Below are 23,969 nucleotides of genomic sequence, written 5' to 3'. Positions count from 1 at the left end.
ATATATATATATACTGTATATCTCACACACACACACAAGCCAGACCACTGCTTCTAGAGCAGAGAGGTGGTCTGTTGTGACCTAGGAAACAAGCTGTCAAAAATGAGAGGGAAAGGGCAGCATATTAGGAGGAGACATGTTCGCTAAATAAATGTATTTGTAAAATTATTTCACTTGACGTGTCCTACAAGCTTAACCATGTATGTTGAGATGGGAATACCCCTTTAATGACTTCATATGCCATAACTGTCTGACCTTCTGGCACTCTTCCTCCATCCTGTAAATGGGATGCCAGGTCCCCAGTAGTGAAATGGCTGTGCATGAAGGCTCCATTAGGCTTCAGAGCTGTGTGCCCTTTATAGCTCCCTATTGCACAGCCATATGACCTCTTTGTGCTGCCATGCAGACTTAATTCGGTGTCTTGTGCATAATACAATACGTTAAGATGGGTGTATAGAGCCCGGCCCTCTTAACCCCCCCTGCCGCCGGCCGGCTGCAGCCCCGAGTATACATTACCTGGCTCCCTTCGCTCCTCATAAGCCAATCATCAGCTGATGGGGTGCAAGAGGACGCTTTAGCGTCACACACAGTCGCGGCGCCAAGCAGGTAATGTATGCTTGGGGCCAGGGCTGCGGGCGGCTAGTGGCGGGGGGGGGGGTTTAAAGGGGCCGGGTCCCATACACGCAGCGGATCCCATTCAGCTGCACAGTACAGGATCCGCAGTGGATTTTGCTGCAAACTCGCAGCGTGAAATCCACTGCGGATCAGGTACGTGTGAAGCTACCCTTAAGGTTAAATTAATCAAATGTAATTTGTGACTACACTTGGTTTGCTTCAGACAGTAAATGACTTATTTGCAGGGAATAAAAACAAGAGAGACCTTACAGCATTGTAATGTACACCTGCAAGAGAGTTCCAAAACGTGATGTGAATGGGGCTTTTACAGAGGACGCTAAGTTTTTCTGCCTTATGAGTCACAATTGAAATCTGCAGGTAAATATTCTAACACAGGACTCGGTGCTCAGCACATTTCTCAGCCCCGTGAGCTTCAGGTTTTAACTTTCTATGTCTGGTTGAAGTGAAGAAATGGTATAATCCATATCACTAGTCTTAAGTGGAAAATAAAATGCAGTCAATGTGGAAATCTCATTCTAGTCTAAGGTACTAAATGCAAATCACACAGCCGAGACTCTCACAAGGTGGTTGCCACAAGCTGGGGACAACTACAGTAATTATAGGTTACATTGGTGGCCATATACTTTATCACTGCTCAATGACATTACACTGTTGTAGGCGCATCGAAATTATTTCAGCAGGTTCTAGCAACAATGTCTATCTTAGGACTACTACCTGGTCACGGAAAGAAAAGAAAAAATTCAACAGATAGGATTTGTCCCATACAGGTCTTCTGTTTAAAGGGGACCAGTCACATTGACAGAACGGTCCAATCTTCAGACAACTTGTTATTGAGCAAGAGAAGCTAGGCAGATTGATACATAGTATTGTGGGAAAAGTTTCAGGATAACTTGTCATTTATTCACGTAAAAATCTTTTTATTCTTAGCTAAATAGCCATATGGGAGGTTCTCCTCCAAGACTGACAGATTAGTGTGCATACAGAGAGGTGTCACCTACAGAGTATGGTCACCCACTTGGCAGTGAATGAGCAAAGTAATCAAGTGGATGGTCCTACCTATCTCTATATGCACATATACATACATATAGCTGTCAATTACCGACTAGGACCGCCCACATAAGCAGAGATTTACAAAGGTAAATGACAATGACAAAATGACAAATGACAAAAGACAAAATTATCCTGAAACTTTTTCCACAAAACTATATAAATCACTCTTTTCAGCCGGGGCTTACATTAGTATATGCATTAGGCTGGCACAACCTCTCTGTCCTTCCTCCCCACCCTCCTCATCATTAGGAATGCTCCAGGCAGATTGTTTTTTATTCCCCACCTGTGGCAGCCCGACACATGGGCTGGATCGTTAATGCAAAGCTCAAACAGCAGTAAATGTTCCTGGATCATTCCTAATGATGAGGAGGGTGGGAAGGAAGGACGGAGAGGTGGTGCCAGCCTAATGCATATACAAATGTAAGCCCCGGCAGTTAGACACAGCGCTGTAGGATTAAAAGTTGTTTTTATGACAATAACTGCATCCCCTGCCGAACAGCCCCCAGGACAGATCTTGGATTAAAAGCAGCTATCCGAAGGTACAAGTGGTTTAGGGGAGACAGATTGTGGGTACAGAGTTGCTTTAAAGCATACCTGTTACCATGTCTGCTGACCTGATCAGGAACGGATTCCACTCGGCAGCTAGAAGTTTAGCTATCTAAGGAGAAGACCATGCTGTGACGGTAATACTTGTGACTCCCTATTCTGAAGCAATTTGGGTCGCTTGGCATGGTTATCATCATGGATATCCAAACGTCTTCATCAACCCTTCCAACCCTTTATCCCAATACATTGTAAAGGGAACCTGCTGCATTAAAAATGCATTCTAGTCTGCAGGTAGCATGATATACAGCAGTTGATGAACAGATTGATAAATCTTTTTTGGGGGGGAAAGGTCCAGAATAACTAGTAATTTATTTATGCAATTCTCTGCTCATTCTGTGCTGAGTAGTCAGGTACTTAGTGACCGACAGCTCTCTATATGCACACTTATCCAGACAGCTGTCAGTCACTGAGTAGAACAACCCACATGACTACTAAGCCCACAAGGAGGAGGGAATTACATGACAAAATTACTAGTTATTCTGGAACATTTCCTAAAAAAACCAAAAACTATTCAAATACTGGAGGAGATTTATGAAACATGGTGTAAAGTGAAACTGGCTCAGTTGCCCCTAGCAACCAATCAGATTCCACTTTTCAATTTTCCAAAGAGTCTGTGAGAAATAAAAGGTGAAATCTGATTGGTTCCTAGGGGCAACTGAGCCAGTTCTACTTTACACCATGTTTAAAAAATCTACCCCACTGTGTATAACATATACATATGCAGACATATTTTTAAATCTATATAATGGCTGCTAATCATTGCCTGACTGTTGAAACTTGTAGCCCTAATAAAGATATAAAAATACATCCTTATTAAGGCTATGTTCACACTACGTAAAACTACGGCCGTAGTTTTGCAGGGTGGGACATAGCTTTATTTTTAATGGGATCCCGGCCGGAGCATACACACATCGTATACACTCCGGCCGGGATCCCGTGCAGCGCCGGAAAAACCGTGCAGCTCCGGCCGCTTGCTTCACTGTGGGCTATGGGAAGCTCTGATGCGGGCGCACACACCGGCCGGGATGATGCGGGCTGAGACCGGCCGGGGTCACGGAACGGCCGGTTGTTCACGTAGTGTGAACATAGCCTAAGACCCTATTACGTAGCCAGATATGAGGAGCAAGCGAGCACCGACCTGTGAGGTCAGCACTTTAGGAGCTTCAGTGGCAGCTGTGGTAAGTGGGGAAAAAGCAGCAGAGCACCAAAGGAACCTTGAGAGGTAAGTAGACATGTTAACTATTTTCTTTACACTGTCATCAGCCGTCGACTGTGTATTGCTATTGCACATAGCGATGTGCAAATGGGGGCCGATGATTTTTAAAAATGCTGAAAGACAGCAATCAGCAAAAGATCAGCTCCTCGGCTGATCAATGTGTTTACTACACTGAGTGATATGTGAGTTCGCCTGATCCAGCAAATAATTGCTCTATGTAATAGGGCCCTAACCAGCATGTGCCTTTTAATACATTTGGTGCACACAAATAAAGAATTTTTTCATATAAACAAACTTAATAAATCTCAGTGTTTGTGGACTAATAGACATTAGATTTTAGTAACCTGCACCTGGTTTGTACAGTATGTTTCTCCTGCCTATGTCTTTAAAATAGCTAATACAATGTTTGCACTGCTTAAATAAAGTATTGGAAAGCCTGTATTTAGGAGAATGGGTATGGGGAAGGGACACTGGAGCTGTGATGTAGGGTTTATAATCATACGAAGCTCCTGGACTGTCCTGCACCTTTCAAGGAAATCTATGACCAAAGGTTGTGAAATAAACATTACATATCAGGGGCATAGGACTCACAGAGTTGAGTCTGGCAGCTTTGTGCACTGTGGACTGCCCGAATAGTGAGGGGTAGCAGATGTTGGCACCACAACAATCAGTTACTGATAGCCTATCGTCCTTGTGTCTGTGTCGCACAAGGACATTCAAGCTTAGCCACAAAGGTGGATGGCAGGGCACCATAGCAGCCTTTGACTGGCCGAGCAGGTAGTTCCTTCTGTGACAGACACAAGGAAGTGCAGTTTAGCAAGAGACCAACATGAAAACAGTGGCATAAGGGGCTATTGTCATGTCTGTAAAATACTGTCCGTACCAGGAGCTCCACAACTGTTTGAATATTCCCACTACTGAACTGACATGCTGTTGTGCAGCTCCCGGCATTATAATGAATGCTGTTGCCAGGAGCTCAGAGATGCAGCCCACAGAATACAGTCCGTACACAGACAGTATTTTGCGAATGTGTGAATAGCCCATTAGTGATGGATCCGTTTTGTGGATCTACAAAAAAGGATAGAAGAGTAATAAATAGTCACTGGGTGGAGCCTGTCCAAGGGTTACCAGTCAATGTTTTAGTCAAAACAGGTAGCACATAAATGGCTTTAAATTGACTTTTATTGGACATATTGTCTAAAAAAAAAGACCATGTAAGTGCAGGTCCTAATTATTTGCAAAATGGACGTCAAAAAACGGATCTGTTTTCAAAAACGCATGTGTGGCTGACCACATTCAAATCAACCAATCTGTGAATCAGGATCCTGATTTATGGACAGAAAAAAAAACTGAGGTGTGGATGAGGCCTAAGACCATATGTGCATGTACTACAGCATGGATGACAAAGTATATCCCATAGCAAACCAATTCTATTTACCTTTAGCAGAGAGTCTTGCTGGAGAATATTTAATTCGATGCAGATGAGCAGCTTCTGTGTAGCGGCAGATAAAAACAATTACCATCGATCCTTACTGAATGATAGAATAAGCTTAATATTCTTCATATATGTATTGGTCAGGCCACTATATGGCTGCATCCAAATGGATTGATTTACTCTAAGCCCCATCAAGTGTCTTAACCAGTATATATAGTACCAATGGACAAAAGGTTTTACGTTAAGTCAAGATACACTTACTTGGGTTATTGTTAATAAGATTTTTTGTCTGTCTCGCAGCAGGTTTGGGGAGCGTGGTCTCAGATAATGCTAGACTGGCTGCAGCATGTTGCGCCTTCTTAATGCTAGTGCTCTCGGCTTCCCATGATTGATCGCCTAGTGTCAGCTGAACTGTGAATAACTTGAAAAGAAGAAAAAAAATGTAAAGAAACAAACAATACACTACTAGTAAGTCACACAAACAAAATATATTAGAAATGAGAAAAATGTGGCCAATGTATTAAAGTGTACTGTAATTTTAAGAGACTTGATCGTGGGAATGGCGAGACCTCCTACAGATCGCTAGACAGAAGGAACAGAGGCGCTTGGCAGATCATTGTGCCCTTTTGGCTTCATTAAACTTTTTCAGTTTCTGCTAGGTGAATTATCAAAGCTGCATATAGGTCCTGTGGTGCCGCAGAGCTAGGCCTGACAACCTGAGACCACTGGCCTGGTTTACTAGTTTCTATATGAAAATATATTTGTATTAGTTACCATGGCCCATGCTGGCGGCACCTGACAATTGTTTGCCTGTCGGTTGAATGCAGACAAGATCAATACTTAGGATAGATATATGCTTGTGTAAATTTAGTAACTGCAGGTTTACCAACCCCATCTGCTGAAAGTTTGTTGAAGTTTGTGGAATCTACTAATTTTGTGGAATCTACTAATCTTTCACTAAAGTAATATTTTGTTGCTTCTCATTTTCCCCCACATATCAAAATTGCCTTAATTCACTTCTATAGCAAAAGGAGGACATACAAATAATGTTGAGCGGACTTGAAGAATTTTTTGGGTTCAGCAACATTCTCCGAATCCAAACGCTAGGTATTTGACTTCTGGAGTCTGTAGAAGCTGGATGCAGCCCTAGGGAGTCCTGGAAAAAATGGGTACAGCCATAAGCTGTAGGCATGTTTTCCTGTAAACCCTAGGGTGGCATCCAACTTCTCCAAACAGTTCTGCAAGTCTGCTCAACACTACTACACTTTGTGCACCCCCTCCTACTATTAAAGTAGCTACCCAGGCTTAGAGAAACATGGCCACTTTCCTGCGGAAACAGCCACTCTACTGTCCTCAGTTTGGGTTTGGGGTTTTCAGCACAGTTCCTCTGAAGTGAATGGAGTTGAATTGCAATACCACACACAACATGGGACAGGGATGTGGCTGTTTGTGCAAGACAGCAGCTGTGCTTTTTCAAACCTTGGATAACCCCTTAAACTGTATAGCTTAAGAGGAAGCCTATGGTGACTGAGGAGGCTGGTAGACATAAGAAAAATTATAACATTTTATAAATCCAGTAGAAGTAGCAAGTACGCTTATGATACGTTTAAGCAGATGCAGTCTCCTTACCTTGCAGTGCGCTGGTCCTCTTTCATCTAGAAGTTTATATTGTGGCTGAATCCTATTAAAGCGGGCTAACTCATTCACCAAACACATTGGCGTTTTCTCTTTGGGGTTTGTCATGTTTTCATGGAGAGGCACTAAACAGAGAGACAAGTTGGTTACAAGATGATTATCAAACATTTCATTATTCATTTGATTATAAAAGCAAACATATCTTATAGACACTGGAACACACCGGAAGATGCTAGAAATCATCAGTGAAGATAAGATATTAAAAACACCAAAATTGGAGCATGGCTTTTTTGGAGGGATTCAAAAACGCTGTGAACAGATGTTAGCTAAGAGTCAATGGGGAAAAATGAAACAGAATACTTGCATGATGTTTTTGCCATGTATGGGTATGTTCACATCTCGTTTTTCTCCACACGTCGGGAATCATAGAAAAAAGGATGCGGACGTGCATCCGACGGCCACATGGACTTTAATGAGCAGGACGGAGTCATGTGACTGTGTTCTGCTCATTTGCGGGACGTACACTGCTTTTGTGCAGGACTCAAAAGCGTAGTCGACCACGCTTTTGAGTCCTGCACAAAAGCCGTGTACGTCCCGCAAATGAGCAGAACACAGTCACATAGTGACTCCGTCCTGCTCATCAAAGTCAATGTGGCTGTCGGCTGCATGTTGGGCTGTACGTCCGCATCCTTTTTTCCCTGATTCCTGGCGTGTAGCCCGACGTGTGGAGAAAAACGAGATGTGAACATACCCTATATCAGCTTTTGACTTTTCAATTTAGTTTTCTTTGTGAGACAACCCAGAACTTGTCAGCTTTCTTATGCCCGCTGCTACCCATATAAAGGAATTTCTAACCATAGTGGCAGATAAAGAAGTTCAATCAATTACCACATTTTTAAAGGGAATCCGTCAACTGCCGTTCACTTTCCAAATTGTCGACACTTATGCTACGTTTACATGGAGCGATAATTCGCCCAATCGATCGTTTAACGATTTTGAAGCAACAATTTGGTTTTTATATAACGATCAGCGTTTAGACGAATAAATCGTTAGAAACATAGTTTGAAAATTCGTAAGAAAAATCGTTATTGCGATTGCTTTTAAGATCGCTTAAGCCCATCTTTTACATAGGGTAATCTTTACACAAAGCGATCAGCGAATTTTCAGCGAACGACGATTTGAGAACATTAAAGATCAAAATGAACGATTTCTCGCTCGTTGCTTGATCGTTTGCTGTGTTTACATGGTATGATTATCGCTCAAATGCGATCGTTATTGCGAAAATTGGAACGATAATCGTTCCTTGTAAACGCAGCATTAGACAGCTATTAGGTGAAGGAGAAACACAGTAGCTTCCATATATGCAGCTATGCTTCTAGGATGTAGAAAGACTCAAAGAGGCTTTTCCAAGCTCCTGATCTGCTGCAAGCTGCAATGCATCCCCTCGCCCTCCTCCCTGCATGATTGACACCTGGAACCTGAGCCCAAAGTAGGGTCAGGTATGGGAGGGGCGAGTGAAGTTGTTACAGCCTGGTGGCTCAGGAAAGACTGACTCTCATTCTATTGAATAAAAGCATTTTTCTACATTCTGGAAGCACAGACATATATATGAAAGGTATTTGTCTCTTTGTCCTAACAGCTAGCTAACAGTATCAGCAATTTGGAGCATGAATTGCAGCTGATAGATTCCCTTAAAGAGGATGTACCCCCAGGTATATCCTCTTTAAGCTGAACCCACGGATCGAACGGCGCCGTCACGGGGAAGCCGGAGCCGCGGTTAGTTTTTCGGACCGCGGCCCGGTTCCCGAGCATGGCGCTGTTCTATTCACCGGAATCGGCCGGTGCTCAAGCACTGGAGGTAGGCCGGGCCGCCCCCAGTGGGAGGGAATTCCCTCCCCTGTATGACGCGGCTCCGTTAGAATGAATGGAGCCGTGTCATACAGGGGAGGGAATTCCTTTTTTTTTTCGGACCGCGGCCCGGTTCCCGTGCACGTGCCAATCTATCCGTGGGTTCAGCTTAAAGAGGATGTACCTGGTGGTACATCCTCTTTAAACCACATCCACCGATTATCAACAATGCCTCTCGCACCACTTGGCACATTTCACAGACACAGACATTTTATTGAGGAGCGTCTACATCACATCTGTGAAAGCGCACCTTGTGGCACTTCTGTCAGCTTTACTAGAATTGTTTATTTTTGCAGCATATTAGTATGAGGAGGTGACAGTAAGCAGTGAATAGGGGTGGTACTGTACCTTCCAAGAATTTGGCTTGCCCTTCATCAGCGGCCACTCCTGGCGAGCTAACAGAGGAGGATGAATCCACCAGACTTTCAGAGGGGCTTTCTGTGGTTGTTTCTGTTGCGGATCCATTCAGGGAGCTTTGAACACTCAGCTGACTGCCAGTTGTAGTAGGAGCGGGTAGCACAGAAGAAAAAGAAGAGTCACACATGGATGCAGATGATGGTGCCTTAATGTGTGCCATTCTCTAGCTCTGTAAAATAAGGACCAGTTGGTTAAATACAGTTCATATGGCTTTCATTTCCCAGTATCCCCCATAGGTTACATCACTGTAGAGTTATTTGATATTACAAAACAGATACAATGCTAGGCCTATTTTACATGCATGTTTTTGCATTCGTATCACAGATCGTAATCCTGGCCTGGCCATGAGCATGACCATAACATGTAAAACACTTGTATGAAACAGTCTCTACACGTATAGTAACCATAGCTTAACACCATGTTGATTAATTTGCCCTAAACTCTTAACACCAAAGGTCATTGTCTAGCACATGGGTCTCCAAACTGCGGCCCTCCAGCTGGCATCTCCGTTATTCCTGCTAAAACGTTGAAAAAATATGAAACTGCGGTGGTGACATTATCCCTGCTTACACCTAGATCAATAGTTAGAAGAACAAAATGTTTCTTCTGGATAATAAGAGACTGACGGCCGCTCACAGCTTTGTGCAAGACTATTTCTTGATTGAAAGGCTTGAAAATAGCAGAGTTCTGCGCCACCATCTGATGGACTGTAAAGGCCACTTTTGCTTCCATTGACTTTAACAAGGAAAAAAAAAACAAGATGTGAAGCAGGGAAAGTAATAAAAAAGCATCAGGTAAAGCTATGGAAGGCCCTGTACTCTATTTCTGCAGACGTCGGGGCTTCACTACAGATAAGTAATACATTGGTTATTGTGTATGAATCACACCGATAGGGTGGTAGAAAGGAAGGCGAGAGTGGCAAGGTCCAACTTAGGGGTCAGGGAGACTAAGGGCCCTATTACATGTGACGATTATCGTGTGAAAAATCGTTATATCGTTCGAATTTGAATGATAATCGTTCTGTGTAATCGAAAAATCGTTCGTATGTCGTTGATTTAGATCTAAACCTAAAATGATCGTTAATCGTTCGCTGTAATTCCACGTTCGTTCGCTCAAGTTCCGCATTTTTTCACTAATCGTTCAGTGTAATAGCACATTGCCCATTGTTTTCCTGAGATCAGAAGGAATAAACGATCGCAATAACGACCAGCGTTCTGTGTAATATGGTGAACGACTTCAGGTTAACGATAAACAATCCCGTTTGCGATCGTTTATCGTTAGTCGTTAAAAATAGCTCCATGTAATTTACGTAGTGTGAACATAACCTCAAAGTGTCACATAGTACAGGTACAAACAGGAGGACGTGGCGTTTTGGCTGATGAAGGCCACAAGCTACTGTTTGTACCTGTACTATGTGACACCTAAATAAAAGAACACTAAGAATTGGTGAGTGGCGGGCTGTATGATACAGCCCTTACACTGGGGCCACACTCCTGCAGCCGGGTGAAAAATGGTGTATCTTCCGGCTAGTGATCCTTGGAGGTTTGAATATTCAGACCCCGACTTATCAAAACTTTTGATAAGTCTTTGTGACATGTCAAAAGTTTTAAATGGCAGGGACAACTTAATGGACCGCTCACATAATTTTAGAGCTTAAGAGCCCGTTTACACTAAGGAATCGGTGCAGAATGCTACCTGCTATCTGTTTGAATGGGAGGGCTCTCCCCGCCTCAAAGAATTGACACGTGTGAAAGGGCCTTAACGGTCAGCACAGACATGACAGACATGACAAAAATGGGTGTTCAGGCCGCAACCAATCAGGAAAATAAGCCGGTAGAGAGGCACATGGCGGTGCTCTGTGTCTGTAAGTGAGACTGCACCATAAAGATACATAGTGCGGCCATCTCAGTCACATGACACAAAGCCGGGAGAGAACGTGGAGACTTCTCTGTGCTCATTTTGATGGGACATATCAAAAGGTTTTTTTGGAACAGTGCCTGTTGAATGCATGCAAGTTACATTTATATAAACGCACTTATTTTTACTTATACTCAATAAGTTTTTTAAATATATATTGGGGGGGGGGGATCTTGTTAAGGTATCTCCTTACCAGACGATATTATAAGTCAATAGGGTCTGAATAGGCGCTGAACCACTGCACGAACATGTCAGCAGCACAACCTCTTTGCAGCATGGGATGCACCACCAACAAACCACAATTTTTTTGGCCCTGCACAAAAGGTGCGTATAGCCGGACATTTTACATGGAGGTTTAACAGGAATGTTCCTATAAACTTGATCGCCCTGTGTACAAGTGCCTCCAGATATACATGTATACAAGACACATGCTGCAGTTATTACATGAGGCCTACGTTTCTAGGTTTCAGCTTGCCCATCTGTTGGTGACATACAATAGCTTTGCGCCTTAAGCAATATTGGCCATGGGTATAAGAAAAATGCTTATGGTGTGATTGTGACATAGGACTATTTTCAATCCACAGGTCTAACTCTGAGGCGAGATGCATCCAAGTCCTCCCTAAGGAGGTTATATGCAGCATCACCATGGAAACTATGTATATTACATCACTCCGACAAGACTGACCTGCTGTTTTGACAGATAATACACATATAAAAGCTTTACTGAAAAACGGCTGCCACAGTTCAGCATTTTATACTCTGTACAGCGACAACACTCTAATCCATCATTTCCGAGATCGGTTCTTGAAAATAATAGTCTAATGGTATAGCACAGGTTATAGCGGGTGCCAAGCAACAAACGGAGCTGCCGGTGGGTGACACCATTGCAGGGCACTTCCTCCTGAACTAGAGAGGAAGGCGGCTATCCCCACTGCCGAAGCGCACATAGTAAGTGACTTGTGTTAACACTGCCGCTTTGCTAAATGGCTTAAAAGTAAAGTGATGCCTACGTATTATAGATTGAACTAGAAAACATATTTCCAGATAGTAAATAGCATCCTTAAAGAGGCTGTACAGGATGTGAACAATATGGTTACTTTCTTCCAGAAACAGCACCTCTCCTGTAATTGGGTTGTGTCAGGTATTGCAGCCCAGCTCTAGTGAAGTGAATAGACCCTAGCTGCAATACCACTACCGGTCAAAAAGCTTTTCCCTCTGCAAGTCCACTTTTTGCGTTTTTTTGAGGCAAATATATGTCAGCAAAATGTCAAAATGGGGTGCCGAGGTATTTGAACAAGGAGAGAGACAGGCCTTGTTCATTTCAATGGCCTGAACATAGTCAGCTAGTGACTATGTTCTGGTTCTTTCCTGAGCGTATCAGAACAGGGCCCAAATTTGACATTCTGCCAACGTATCTGTGCCTCGTTGGGAACAAATGTGGTGTAAACCCACAATTAGCAGTTTAGACACAAATATATACTTTGCAGCAGGCTCCAGAGCATTGACTCTTACATTAGAGTGTTGTGGGCATGCTTAGTGACAGATATGATCAGTGCAGCAATGGAGAGGAGGAGCTTAGCTCTCCACAGCATCTACTATTAATCTGCTTTATAGTAATAATACAATATTTTGGCATTACCATGGAGTCCCCCAACCTACTAAATGATCAAAAATAAATATAAGAATGGAGAGTTGTCTGTTCATGTGCACAGATCCTATTCTGTTCTATGGAAATTACAGAAACAGCCAAGTAAGACATATATTTATGTGGAATACCCCATTAGGCAATGTTCACACTACGTAAAAAAACACGTCCATATTTGCTTTGTTATCAAATACGGCCATGTTTTTTATGTAGTGTGAACACAGCCTTATAGTGGTTGCCCAGTTAGAGGCAGTGTTCACACATTTTTTTTCTGGCCGTTTCACAACCGTTTTTTTTGGATGGGCGTCATTTTTGGGCCAAACCGCAGCCGTTTTTATGCAAATGATGGTTGTAATTTGCATAACACTGTCAAGTTTTGGCGCCAAATGACAGCTGGCCAAAACACTGAACATTGTGTAATGCTTAGTTTTTCCTGTGATGGCGCTGCAGGAAGGGTAAACCATGACTGACTGGTTTTCACACAGTTTACAGCTGATTTCCGGACGTCCCAGGACACTTTCTTCTCTATCACAAAACTCTTCCAAAAGGTGGAGATTGTCCAAAGTGGTGAACCCAGCTATGCTTTATCATTTAGTGGAAGGAAAAAAAAAAAAAGTTGGTTGGTCAGTAATATGCACACTATTGCCTCAAACCACCTTGCTTATATACAGAGACCACCTCCTATGTTTCCTGGTCAGTTCTGTGCAGGCTAGGAATAGTACAATACCAAGTGCAGTGTCATAACACTGAGTCATCAGACAAACCAGGCACATACGGGCACAGAGGACCAGCTGCTCTGACCGCAAACAGATCCCATCCAGAGCTCAGACCTGCAAGACAAATGCTGAATCACTGCGTCCTTACATGAAGACGCAGAGTTTATTTTATTGATGTGATAATCTGCACTAATGTTGCTTGTGTACAATGTATCACAGGATTATTGCATGTAACGTGTACTACAAGGATCTACTCACACTAACAAGGTTCATGATCACTCTGTCACTACTAGTGCTTAGCAGGATGAAAAAAAGACAACTAAGACTGGATTCACACATCCATAGTGCAGCCTGTGACTGCGAACCCGCGGCCCGCACTACGAATGTGCATCTGTAGTGCTCCGTGCTCCAGGAAGCACTACATTCTCACTTCATTAGCGTAGTGATCCGTGCTACAAAATGCTGTCTGCATTACAGCATGTCCTTTTTTTGGCAGCATAGGTTGCAACCTCGTACACACGTACGGCCGTGTGAACGGGGCTATTAAATACCATAGGTTCTATGTTCTGCCCGCAATTGCGACAGAACAACGGACGTGTGAATATAGCCTTAATTGTGGCCAACGTTTAAATATGTACTTCAAAAGGTGAAAAAAAATATTTCCCTATTCTGCCTTCCAGTACTTAGCTGCTGTATGTGGTGCAGTAAGTGGTGTGTTCATTCCATTCTGAAACAGTGCTCTCTGCTGCCACCTCTGTCTATGTTAGGAATTGTCCAGAGCATTAGCAATTCCCCATAGAAAACTTCTTCTGATCTGGACAGTTCCTGTCACGGACAAAGGTGGCAGCGGAGAGCATTGTGTCAAACTGGAGAGAATACAGAAATTCTGATACTAGAAGACTTAAGATTTATAATTTACTTTTATTTAAAAAAATAATAATAATATATACCTTTCTTGCTAAATGAAATTCTTTCAAATCCATCAGGGGATGTAAACCAAAGAAAGACCTGATGGTGGTCTCTAGACAAGTGATTTACACCTGAACCACAGCTCATAAATAGGTTAGGAAATTTAACTATATCTGATTGCAGATGAATGCTGTTAGCAGGTACTGACAGCTAAAAAAGCAGGAGGCCGGGCAGCATTGATTAATCATGAAGGAGAGGGAGGAGGAAGGAGTGGTGAGGTGTGCCAGAGTGTGGCACAAACGATGAGGCACAACTCCTCTTTGACTCTTTATTGCAGTAATTACATGTAATTAAGTTACTAATCTTTAATAATTATTATTACAATATTATTTCTGCTACACCTGCAGCTATAGTGAATCATGTTGCCCTAGCAAGCAGGAACCTGCAGCTCACACTAATATTACAACATCCATCTCACATTTCCTACTGTACTGAAGAGGCAAAGAGGAGTTGTTTGTGCCACACCTCACCACTCCTTCACAAATAGTCAATGCTGCCCGGCCTCCTGCTTGCTCAGCTGTCAGCCAGTGTCTGATTGCAGATCAGTCCTCTGTAGGCAGTTTATGTCTAAAATAAACACTCAGATATAGTTGAATCTCTCAGCCCAAATTTGTTGGAGCTGTGGTCTAGGGGTAACTCTCCTGTCTAGAGACCTCCCAGCAGTTCATTCTCTGGTTCAAATCCCCTGATGAAAATTAAATAGAGGTCTTTATTTTTTTTTTCTCTCACTATTCTATTATTTTTAAGGCTATGTTCACACACACTATTTTTGCTCAGTATTTTGAGAGCCAAACCAGGAGTGGATTGAAAATGTAGAAAGGCTATAGAAACACTGTTGAAAATTGGGCGGGTGGCTGTCATTTAATGGCCGTTGCTTTAAAATAACAGTAATTATTTGCCATTAGGTGGCGGCCATCCACTCAATTTCAGTGTTTGAACATAGCCTTTCTGTGTTTTCAATCCACTCCTGGTTTTGCTTTCAAAATACTGACCAAAATACTGAGCAAAAATACTGTGTGTGAACATAGCCTTGATGAGTAAGACTGGCTAGGTTTGGAAGCATTTCATTTTTTGCCTTTTTTTTTTGGAGGGGGGGAGGAATACCATTTAAACCTGCCTATGCCCTACATTTGAGCCTAGTTAGCATGTTAAGAAGAATATCTTGGTGCAGAGACAGAGTACGAATAGAATTTATGGCTTAAATCCTAACAAGCCATACAAAACCACTAATACTTGCTGACAGATCTGATTTATAGTGGGATGAAGCCTGGAATTCTGCAACCATCAGCCAACAATCAAATGTGTATAACGCTATCCCGCCTTACCCCAAAATTTTGGGACATGTGAAAAAAGATCAAGAATCCTCCCAGCTCATTCCCATCTCCATACTGAAATAGCCCAGCACACTTCATGCACCATCAGACAGTGCAGCTGACATGAGGAGCTTATATATGTGGTCAGGGAAAACACCAGCCACTCCACCAGTGACCACATTAAAGTGAAGGCTCCCACTGATGTAAGACACCAGATGCTTAGCAATAGCCACGGAACTGAGAAATCCCACTTGTAAATGAATGTTTAAACAGGAATTTTAATTTCGAACACGATCTGTGCTGAATAGTTGGTATATTGCAGTTATAAGTTCTTATTCCCAGTAGCCAATACGCATTGAGGAAATTTATCATTTGTGGCGTATGCATTATCAGCCATATCTATGTTATAATGTGGATAATATACAAAATGTTGCACAAATCCACACAAAACTAAGCTGAAAATTTACAAATAAGGAGGCATTCACACGGTCCGTATAGACCAACAGGTCATGTTTTGAGGATTTCCCATACAAAGATCACCTGTGATAATACCTTATGCACTGAGTATAATTATATCACCTGTGAAATACTAAGGAAATCCTCAAAACATGACCTATTGGTGAGGCCTGAGGACTGGAATTGAGAAGCACTGATATAGACGATGTACTGCAGCTGTGTCAGTACTGTAGTGCGAAGATTTAAACCGATTCATAAGAAATTAAAGCAGAGTCCGGTAAAAGTTTTTATTAAAGTATTGTATTGCCCCCCAAAAGTTATACAAATCCCCAATATACACTTATTACAGGAAATGCATAAAGTGCTTTTTTCCCTGCACTTACTACTGCATCAAGGCTTCACTTCCTGGATAAAATGGTGATGTCACGACCCGACTTCCAGAGCTGTGCGGGCTGTGGCTGCTGGAGAGGATGATGGCAGAGGGATGCTCAGTGTCCCCCTGCCATCATCCAGGAAGTGGCATCACCATTTTATCCAGGAAGTGACATCACCATTTTATCCAGGAAGTGACATCACCATGTTATCCAGGAAGTGAAGCCTTGATGCAGTAGTAAGTGCAGGGAAAAAAGCGCTTTATGTGCATTTCCCAGATTGGTAATTTGTATAACTTTTTGGGGGCAATACAATACTTACATAAAAATTTCCACCTGATTATTTTAATGATGGCAGGAGGTCCGTGATTCTGGTCTGTAGGAAATCTTGGATTTACAGACCAGAATCATGTCTTTACTTCCCGGATCGATTGCCACAGGGAAAAAAACAAACAAACACCTTTTTTCATGATGGCACACATGGTTATTCCCAAACACTGGAAAACTTTGGATCTCCCTCCCTTTAAATTGGCAGAATGGAGGAAGTTCTTGCAGAGGCTCATGACTGCTCTGAAAAAAAATGATCTAATATGTTTTTTTTTTGCATCTGTTTATGGACTCTTAGCTTAGCTGAATTCTTAGCTGTAGTCAGATGATTTTTAATCAGAGAGCTGGCGGGCTATCTGTCCCTGTATCTGCTTCACTATACCTCCTGGTCTTGTACTGCTCCCACATCCTTCCTGGCCCTGTGTTTTTGTTTGTAACTTGTCCAATATCTTTCCCACCCTCTCATACCTCTCTTCCTACTCTTCTCTCTTCCCTTTTATACTTTATGTCTTTTTGAATGCCTTATTATGTTTAATCATAGGGGGGGGGGGGGAAGATAGTATGATAACGTGTAATGCTGCGTTTACGCGGAACGATTATTGTGCGAATTCGGTCAAATTCGAACGATAATCATATGTGTAAACGCAGCGAACGATCAACGATTGATCTTTCAACAGGTTCTCAAATCGTCATTGATCGTTCGCAAAAAATTTGCAGATCATTCCATGTGAACAGTCGTTCGCCGATTTAACCAATGTGTGAGATAGGCTTTAAGCGATCGCAAAACGAATTTCCGTACGATATATCGTACCATCTAAACGCTGATCGTTATGAAAAAAAACACGTTACTCCAACATCGTTAATCGTACGATCGGGCGAATTATCGTTCCATGTAAACGTAGCATTAGCCAGAAAAATCCATATGGTGGTAAATACCTTTGATCAAAGTATTTTAGGAGTGATACCTTGATTGGCCAACTAAACAAAAATTGTTAGAATTGTGAGCTTTTAGGATTTAACAGATGCATTCGTCAGACATCCCTAGAATGTTGTGCTGTTTCTGTAATTCTGACAAAGGGATCTTTAGAATCCTGAAAGCTCACAATTCTAACAATCTTTTGTTGACCAATAAAAGGTATCACTCACTCACTCACTTAAATACTTTGATCAAAAGAATTTACCCCCATATGATTAGTCATAAAACAAATGGTCAGTTTACATGATATTCTGTTTTTTCTTAATTATTTCTCATTTCTGTTACAAGATTTGTATATTTGCATTTCTAAAACTTAAAATGTTTGTATGCAATGGATGCCAAATACATGTATGTTCCTTTTTTTATTTTTTTTTACTTATTTTGAAAAAAAAAAAAGGGAAAAGGGGGGATTATTGGAATCTTTATTATTATTATTTTTTTAAAAAAAAACACTTTTTATTTCCCCTCTACCTCGCAGCATACCTCCCTATGCACTACAACTCCCAGCATACCTCCTTGTGCACTACAACTCCCAGCATACCTTCTTATGCACTAAAACCCCCAGCATACCTCCTTGTGTACTGCAACTCCCCACAAGAAGGTATGCTGGGAGTTGTAGTGGACATAGAGGTATGCTGGAACTTGTAGTGCACAAGGAGGCTGTTAATGCACAACTGCAACCCCCAGCATACCTTCTTATGGGGAGTTGTAGTGCACAAGGAGGTATGCTGGGAGTTGCAGTTGTGCAGCAGCAGCCTCCTGGCACAACAACTCCCAGCAGCATACCTTCTTGTGCACTACAACTCCCAGCATACCTCCTTGTGCATAAAGAGGTATGCTGTGGGTTGTACTAGTGCACAATGAAGTATGCTGCTGGGAGTTGTAGTGCAGCAGCCTCCTGACACAACTCCCTCCTTGTGCACAACTCCCCACAAGAAGGTATGCTGGGAGTTGTTTTTCCACTGTGCCAGCGGGCCCTGGGGGAAGGGGGGACGATGACAGGATTGTGGAGGGACCGCACTGCAGCGGCAAGTTCTGGTAGGAGAGCTGGAGGGTGCAGGGAACCCCGCTGTATCAGCGGGTCCTGGAGGGTGCGGGAGACCCCCACTGCACCAGCGTCTCCTGGAAGGTGGGGAACTGGAGGGTGTGGGGGACCCCGCTGCACTGACGGGTCCCGGGGTGGGGAGATTGATAATCGTTAAATGACTGCGGCCCGCAGTCATTAGCTGTGGTGGCCGCTCCATATGCAGCAGACTCTGCATATGGAGCGGCTTGGGAGGGGTTAAATGCCGCTGTCAGGTGTGACAGCGGCCTGTACAAATAGCAGACACTAGCGATCGCTGTGTGCCGGCTATTTGAATTTGGCGCCGTCGGGAGCTGAGAGCGCGCGGGCGGAGGAGGTGACACTAGGGGGCCGGGGGCGGCACACAGAGAACATGGCCGGCGCTCAGCTAGCTGCCGGCTGTGTTCTCTGAACTATACTTCATGTTAAGCTGCGCTATTACGCAACTTAACATAAAGTATCGATACCAGGAAATCCTGGTACGAACCGTTTTTCTGCCCGAAATATCGATAGTAGTATCGACATTTCGGTGCATCATGCATCACTATAGTGACGTTACATCTTTTCCATGTGGTTCCCCATTTCCTATTAAAGTCATTGGGAGATGGAAGTTGTGCAGTGGGTCTGTGTGGTTTTAAATCCATATTACATGGCACGATGTAATGAGCGAAGTGGGAAATGAGCGTGACCAGACAGCTCAGCGCTTGCTTCCCCTTCTTTCCACGCTCTCTGCCTGTGCTTTTACATGCACTGACAGCGATAAGGGAGGAGCTGCCTGAACAATCCTTAGATCGTTCGGGCTGCCCATTGAAGCCAGCTGCCGCTGACCCTATAACATGCTGCAAGGAGCAGCAAACCGCCCCTGTAAAAACTGGGATCTTTTAGTATGTTGAAAGATCACGATCAGCATACATTGTACATATCGGCTTATCATGACCTTTCAACATTACTCGAAACGAACGGCCGATAATCAGGCCGGTAAGTAAGGACTATAACAGTTTTGTGAAATAGGGCTTTTAGATACCGAAATCACAGCAGTTTCTACATCAAAAGCAGCAAGTATGATCCATGTGAGCACAGAGCACATGCAAAGTATATACCAGAAAAGGCTTTGATATAAGCCATCTTTTTACCTGATACTGTGGCCCTGGCACGTAATTATTTGTGTACCGTCTTCTATGTAAGCTAATCTGCAGATATGGTCAAAATGAGTTGATATCCACCTTTAAAGGACTACAGTATCATGATCATTGAACGCAATATGCGAGTGCATATTGTGAATCCCACACTGGATCACCTTGTGTGATATGATGCAACCTATCTGCCATTACAGCTGCTCAGATTTCTTGTTGTCCCTGCAGAAGCCAACAAAAGCGTCACACACCAGGGTCGATGTCCTTTGACTTTGGTGTCATGCAACAAAGTCAGATCACACAAGACTTTCTACCAGCTGTGATTTCTATTGGCTGACATGTTCGGCCTGGGCTACAAGAAGCAGAACTGACTTCTCAGTTTCTCCTATTAAGCTACAGGTAGATAGATACAGATAGACAGGTGCTTGAAAATTAAAATTAAAATTAAACACATCCCTGTTGCTGTATAGGGGAATTTGTCTGAAATTCTGTGGACTGTAGCTGCGAGTAGTTAAATCAATAGAGTAATGGTGCGTTCATACGAAACGATAATTGGCCCAATCGTACGATTAACGATGTCGGAGTAACGATTTTTTTCATAACGATCAGCGTTTATACGGTACGATATATCGTATGGAAAATTCGTTTTGCGATCCTATCTCACACATTGGTTAAATCGGCGAACGACTGTTCACACGGAACGATCTGCGAATTTTTTGCGAACAACGATTTGATAACGATGTTGAAAGATCAAAATGAACGATTTATCGTTCGTCGTTTGATCGTTCGCTGCGTTTACACGTACGATTATCGTTCGAATTCGATCGTTATCGCACAATTTCACATGATGATCTTTCCGTGTAAACGCACCATAACTCTATAAAGTATCCATGTGGGTCAGGCCTAGTAGAGGATTGCACTTGTACACAACACCTCATTGGGCTTCTACAGCCACTGGTCTGCTATTATAGAGGCATTCCTTGTGCTGAGACACCAGTATATAACATGGCCTGACACTTGTCATCTACGAAGCTACATACCTGGTTTGCACCAAAACATAGTATGAGCCTCTACTGTGCAGGGTGTGCAGAGCAAAACTCATAATGCTGCGGAATCTGTTGGCGCTATACAAATAAATTTATTATTATTATTATTATTTGATGGCTCTGTGTCATTACATCACCTCGCCCAGTCAGCTAGTTATTGGTTACATCCCTCTTATTCCTAAGGGTATGTTCACACTGAGTAAAATAGGTGGAATCCCGCAGCAGAACTTTCTGCCGCTGAATCCCGCCTGTCTCCATGTGCCATATGGGAGAGCGCACGCTCCTCTGCAGCTGCGGCTCTACCCCCAAAGAAGCAACATGTCATTCAGAGCGGAGCGGAGAGCGGCGGCAGCGGAGGAGCACGCGCCCTCTCATTCACTCACATCGGGACACTGAGCACAGCGGGATTCCGCAGCGGATAGATCCGCCGGGGAATTCTGCAGTATTTACTCAGTGTGAACATACCCTTAAAGTGAACGTACCAGTGGTACATTGCTTTCCTGTTTTTACCATGAATAGGCCGGCACAGGGATACCGGTGCCACAGTCCTTCCTTTGAACCGTGCATGGCGGCAATCTATTACGAGCAACAGCCTGGCCTGAAGCACTGGAGATGGGCCTGCCTGCCCCAGTGGGACGAAACCACCTTCTCTCTGACGCGGCTCCATTAGAATCAATGGATCAACGTCATAAAGAGGAGGGGGTTTCCTCCCACTGGATGCGGGCTGGTCCGTCTCTAGTGCTTCAGGCCAGGCTGTTGCTGGTAATAGATCGCCGCCGTGCGCCTAGTCGCAGTTCGACACCGGTCTATTCATGGTAAAAAAGAAAAGCAATGTACCACTGGTGCACTTGCTTTAAAGAACTCATTTCTTTTCCCTCAGTATAGTAGCTGTGGTGGGTCACCACTAGACATGAGCAAACTAACATCACTGTACTGTTTTTCTCCCCCATGGATGAGCCATTATTCTGGCTTCCTCTCTGAACTTAGACTCTGCTGCTGTTTTGTATTAGTGCAAACTTTCCCACAATCCCCCTTGCTTGCAGGCTCAGTGGAGACCAACTGCCAGCATTTCCTGAACACAGCAGTTGAACTGAGCATGCCTGGTCCACCTTAAGAGGTTGTAACCAAGGGGCGCAGCAGATTATCAAAACAATGCAGGCCCATGGTGGATTAGTACATTTAGGAAGTGCTTGTACCTTTGAAATGTTTAATTTCATATAATGCATCACTTTAGACCAATGTCTTGTCTAAGCGGAGAATTAGTAAGCTTTATTTATTCTCCCCAGTATACAGAGATTCAGCTCTGCACAGTTCATTGGCAGGCGATCTGGGTGTTGGCATCCTATTGATCTGATACTGATGACCCTATCTGAGGTCAGCCTATCAATAAAAAGAAAAAAAAACATCCAAGAAAACTCCTTCAAGGGTCTGGTCACATGGGCCCAAGGTAAGTGCAGGTAAAGCACTTGTGAGGCCTCCACTGGACAGAGTAACATGGGGGGAGGCCCCGAAGCCCCCAATAACTTCAGCTGGCACTTCAGCTGGCACTTCATCACTTAAAAGAAGCTTGTCACTTCTTTCCAGTACGTTTCCCCATTCCCCTTGAGTCAATGGGAGCAGGGTTTTGGCCAGTGATGTGTGTTCTAGAAATAGAAATTCAGGGCGTTTTCATGTCAGTGTCATCACAACCTACGGGGCTTATCCTTCTTCGGGGCCTACGAGCAACTGCATGACCTGTCTCTACAGCAGCGGTCTTTAAAGGGGATATCCAGCGCTACAAAAACATAGCCACTTTTCCCCCTTTCATCTCCAGATTGGGAACTCTGTTCCATTGAAGTAAATGGAGCTTAATTGCAAACCACACCTAAACTGGAGACAAGAAAGGGGGAAAAGTGGCCAAGTTTTGGAAGCGCTGGATAACCCCTTTAAAGGAGGTCTCTGTGCCAAACAGTCTGCTAAAGTACGGTGGTTTGATTTCTCTGCAGCGCCACCGCTGGTGAAATTAAATATCACATTTCCCATTCAAATCAATGAACTGGTTGTGTGACACAGCACAGGTCAGGTCCTCCAGAATGAGAGACACTCTTTGTAATCCTTGACCAGGATGTAAGGGTGCTGATCCTGACCAATAGGGGGTACAAACATTACCTTATACGGTGGTACAAGCAAGGTATTTAAAATGGACAGCCCCTTTAACCTGCTCTTCTCCAGCTGTTGCGAAACTACAACTCTCTGTATGCCAGCTGCCCAGGCATGCTGGGAATTGTAGTTCTGCATCCGCTGCTATAGTATAGCAGAGGTTCACATGCAAACAGACTGTGCCATACCTATACTGTCTGTATATATAACCCCACGCCTGTGTATACAGGATGCATGCCTGTATACAGCCCCTTACTAGATATATGCAGTATATACATACACATCAGATGACATGATGCAGCAGGGTGATGCTGCAGGGCTCCCCATGCAGATACTACAAACATATAGAGCAGTGCACATGACATTACAGTATATGGTATACCCTGCCTTCCATGCATGTTCCCTGGGATGCACTGGGTACCTATGCCCTGGCATGATGCATTCACCAGCTTGCTAAGTGCATTGCTACCCGGGTAGAAGCTGCTATCGGCGGTGCTGCAGACACGACTATCAGCAGCCCTGCTATCGTGCTGCACAGTTACCTGGCTGTCCCGGGCCGGGCTGCTCACACCTCCAACATTGACAAACACTAAAGAGAATGAGCGTCCACGCACCGCCCCCTCCCCTGACAGCGGCGGCACAGACCAAGCCGCAAAAAAGGGGACACCCTAACACATCTGTATAGTGCACTTCCGAAACACTGGCGTTACTACTCAGCAGAAAGCACAAGACGACTCAGTATAATTTATTAAAGTTTTATTTATTTTATACCTTCTTACATTAAATGTTTATAGGTATTTGCGATTAAATAAAGGAATTGTTCCCCCCTGTCTGTACGTTGGTATCGTCCACCGCCCTCACGCTCGTCGGCAACTGAAAAGCAGCCATTATTCACATCGCTAGCGACACCAGATGGCCAGGCCCGGTAGTGCAGAGAATAATTGCTTACTGGAGAGCTAGGAAGCAAAAAAGCACAGAAGCAGTGGGATAAAGGG

At 43.6% G+C, this 23,969-nt stretch overlaps 1 protein-coding gene across 4 annotated transcripts in view; it reads right to left on the bottom strand.

Moving 5' to 3' along the window:
* STAU2 (staufen double-stranded RNA binding protein 2) overlaps positions 1–23,606 on the bottom strand; it is a 228,741-nt gene extending 205,135 nt beyond the window's left edge. For 2 of the 4 annotated variants that reach the window (XM_069957463.1, XM_069957465.1), the window contains exons 1-5: positions 23,517–23,606; positions 8,835–9,072; positions 6,573–6,703; positions 5,205–5,364; positions 4,947–5,000 (exon numbers count right to left, since the gene is read on the bottom strand). In XM_069957463.1, the coding sequence (XP_069813564.1) occupies positions 4,947–5,000; positions 5,205–5,364; positions 6,573–6,703; positions 8,835–9,063 (574 nt within the window). In that variant the 5' untranslated portion in view covers positions 9,064–9,072; positions 23,517–23,606. The remainder of the gene's footprint in view (positions 1–4,946; positions 5,001–5,204; positions 5,365–6,572; positions 6,704–8,834; positions 9,073–23,516) is intronic. The other 2 variants (XM_069957464.1, XM_069957466.1) reach the window with 1 other exon arrangement.
* Between the last annotated feature and the right edge of the window lie 363 nt (positions 23,607–23,969).

The sequence above is a fragment of the Dendropsophus ebraccatus genome, chromosome 2, assembly GCF_027789765.1.
Source record: "Dendropsophus ebraccatus isolate aDenEbr1 chromosome 2, aDenEbr1.pat, whole genome shotgun sequence".
NCBI lineage: Eukaryota > Metazoa > Chordata > Amphibia > Anura > Hylidae > Dendropsophus > Dendropsophus ebraccatus.
The sequence above is the reverse complement of the archived record's forward strand: the minus strand, read 5'-3'. Positions and strand labels throughout refer to the sequence as shown.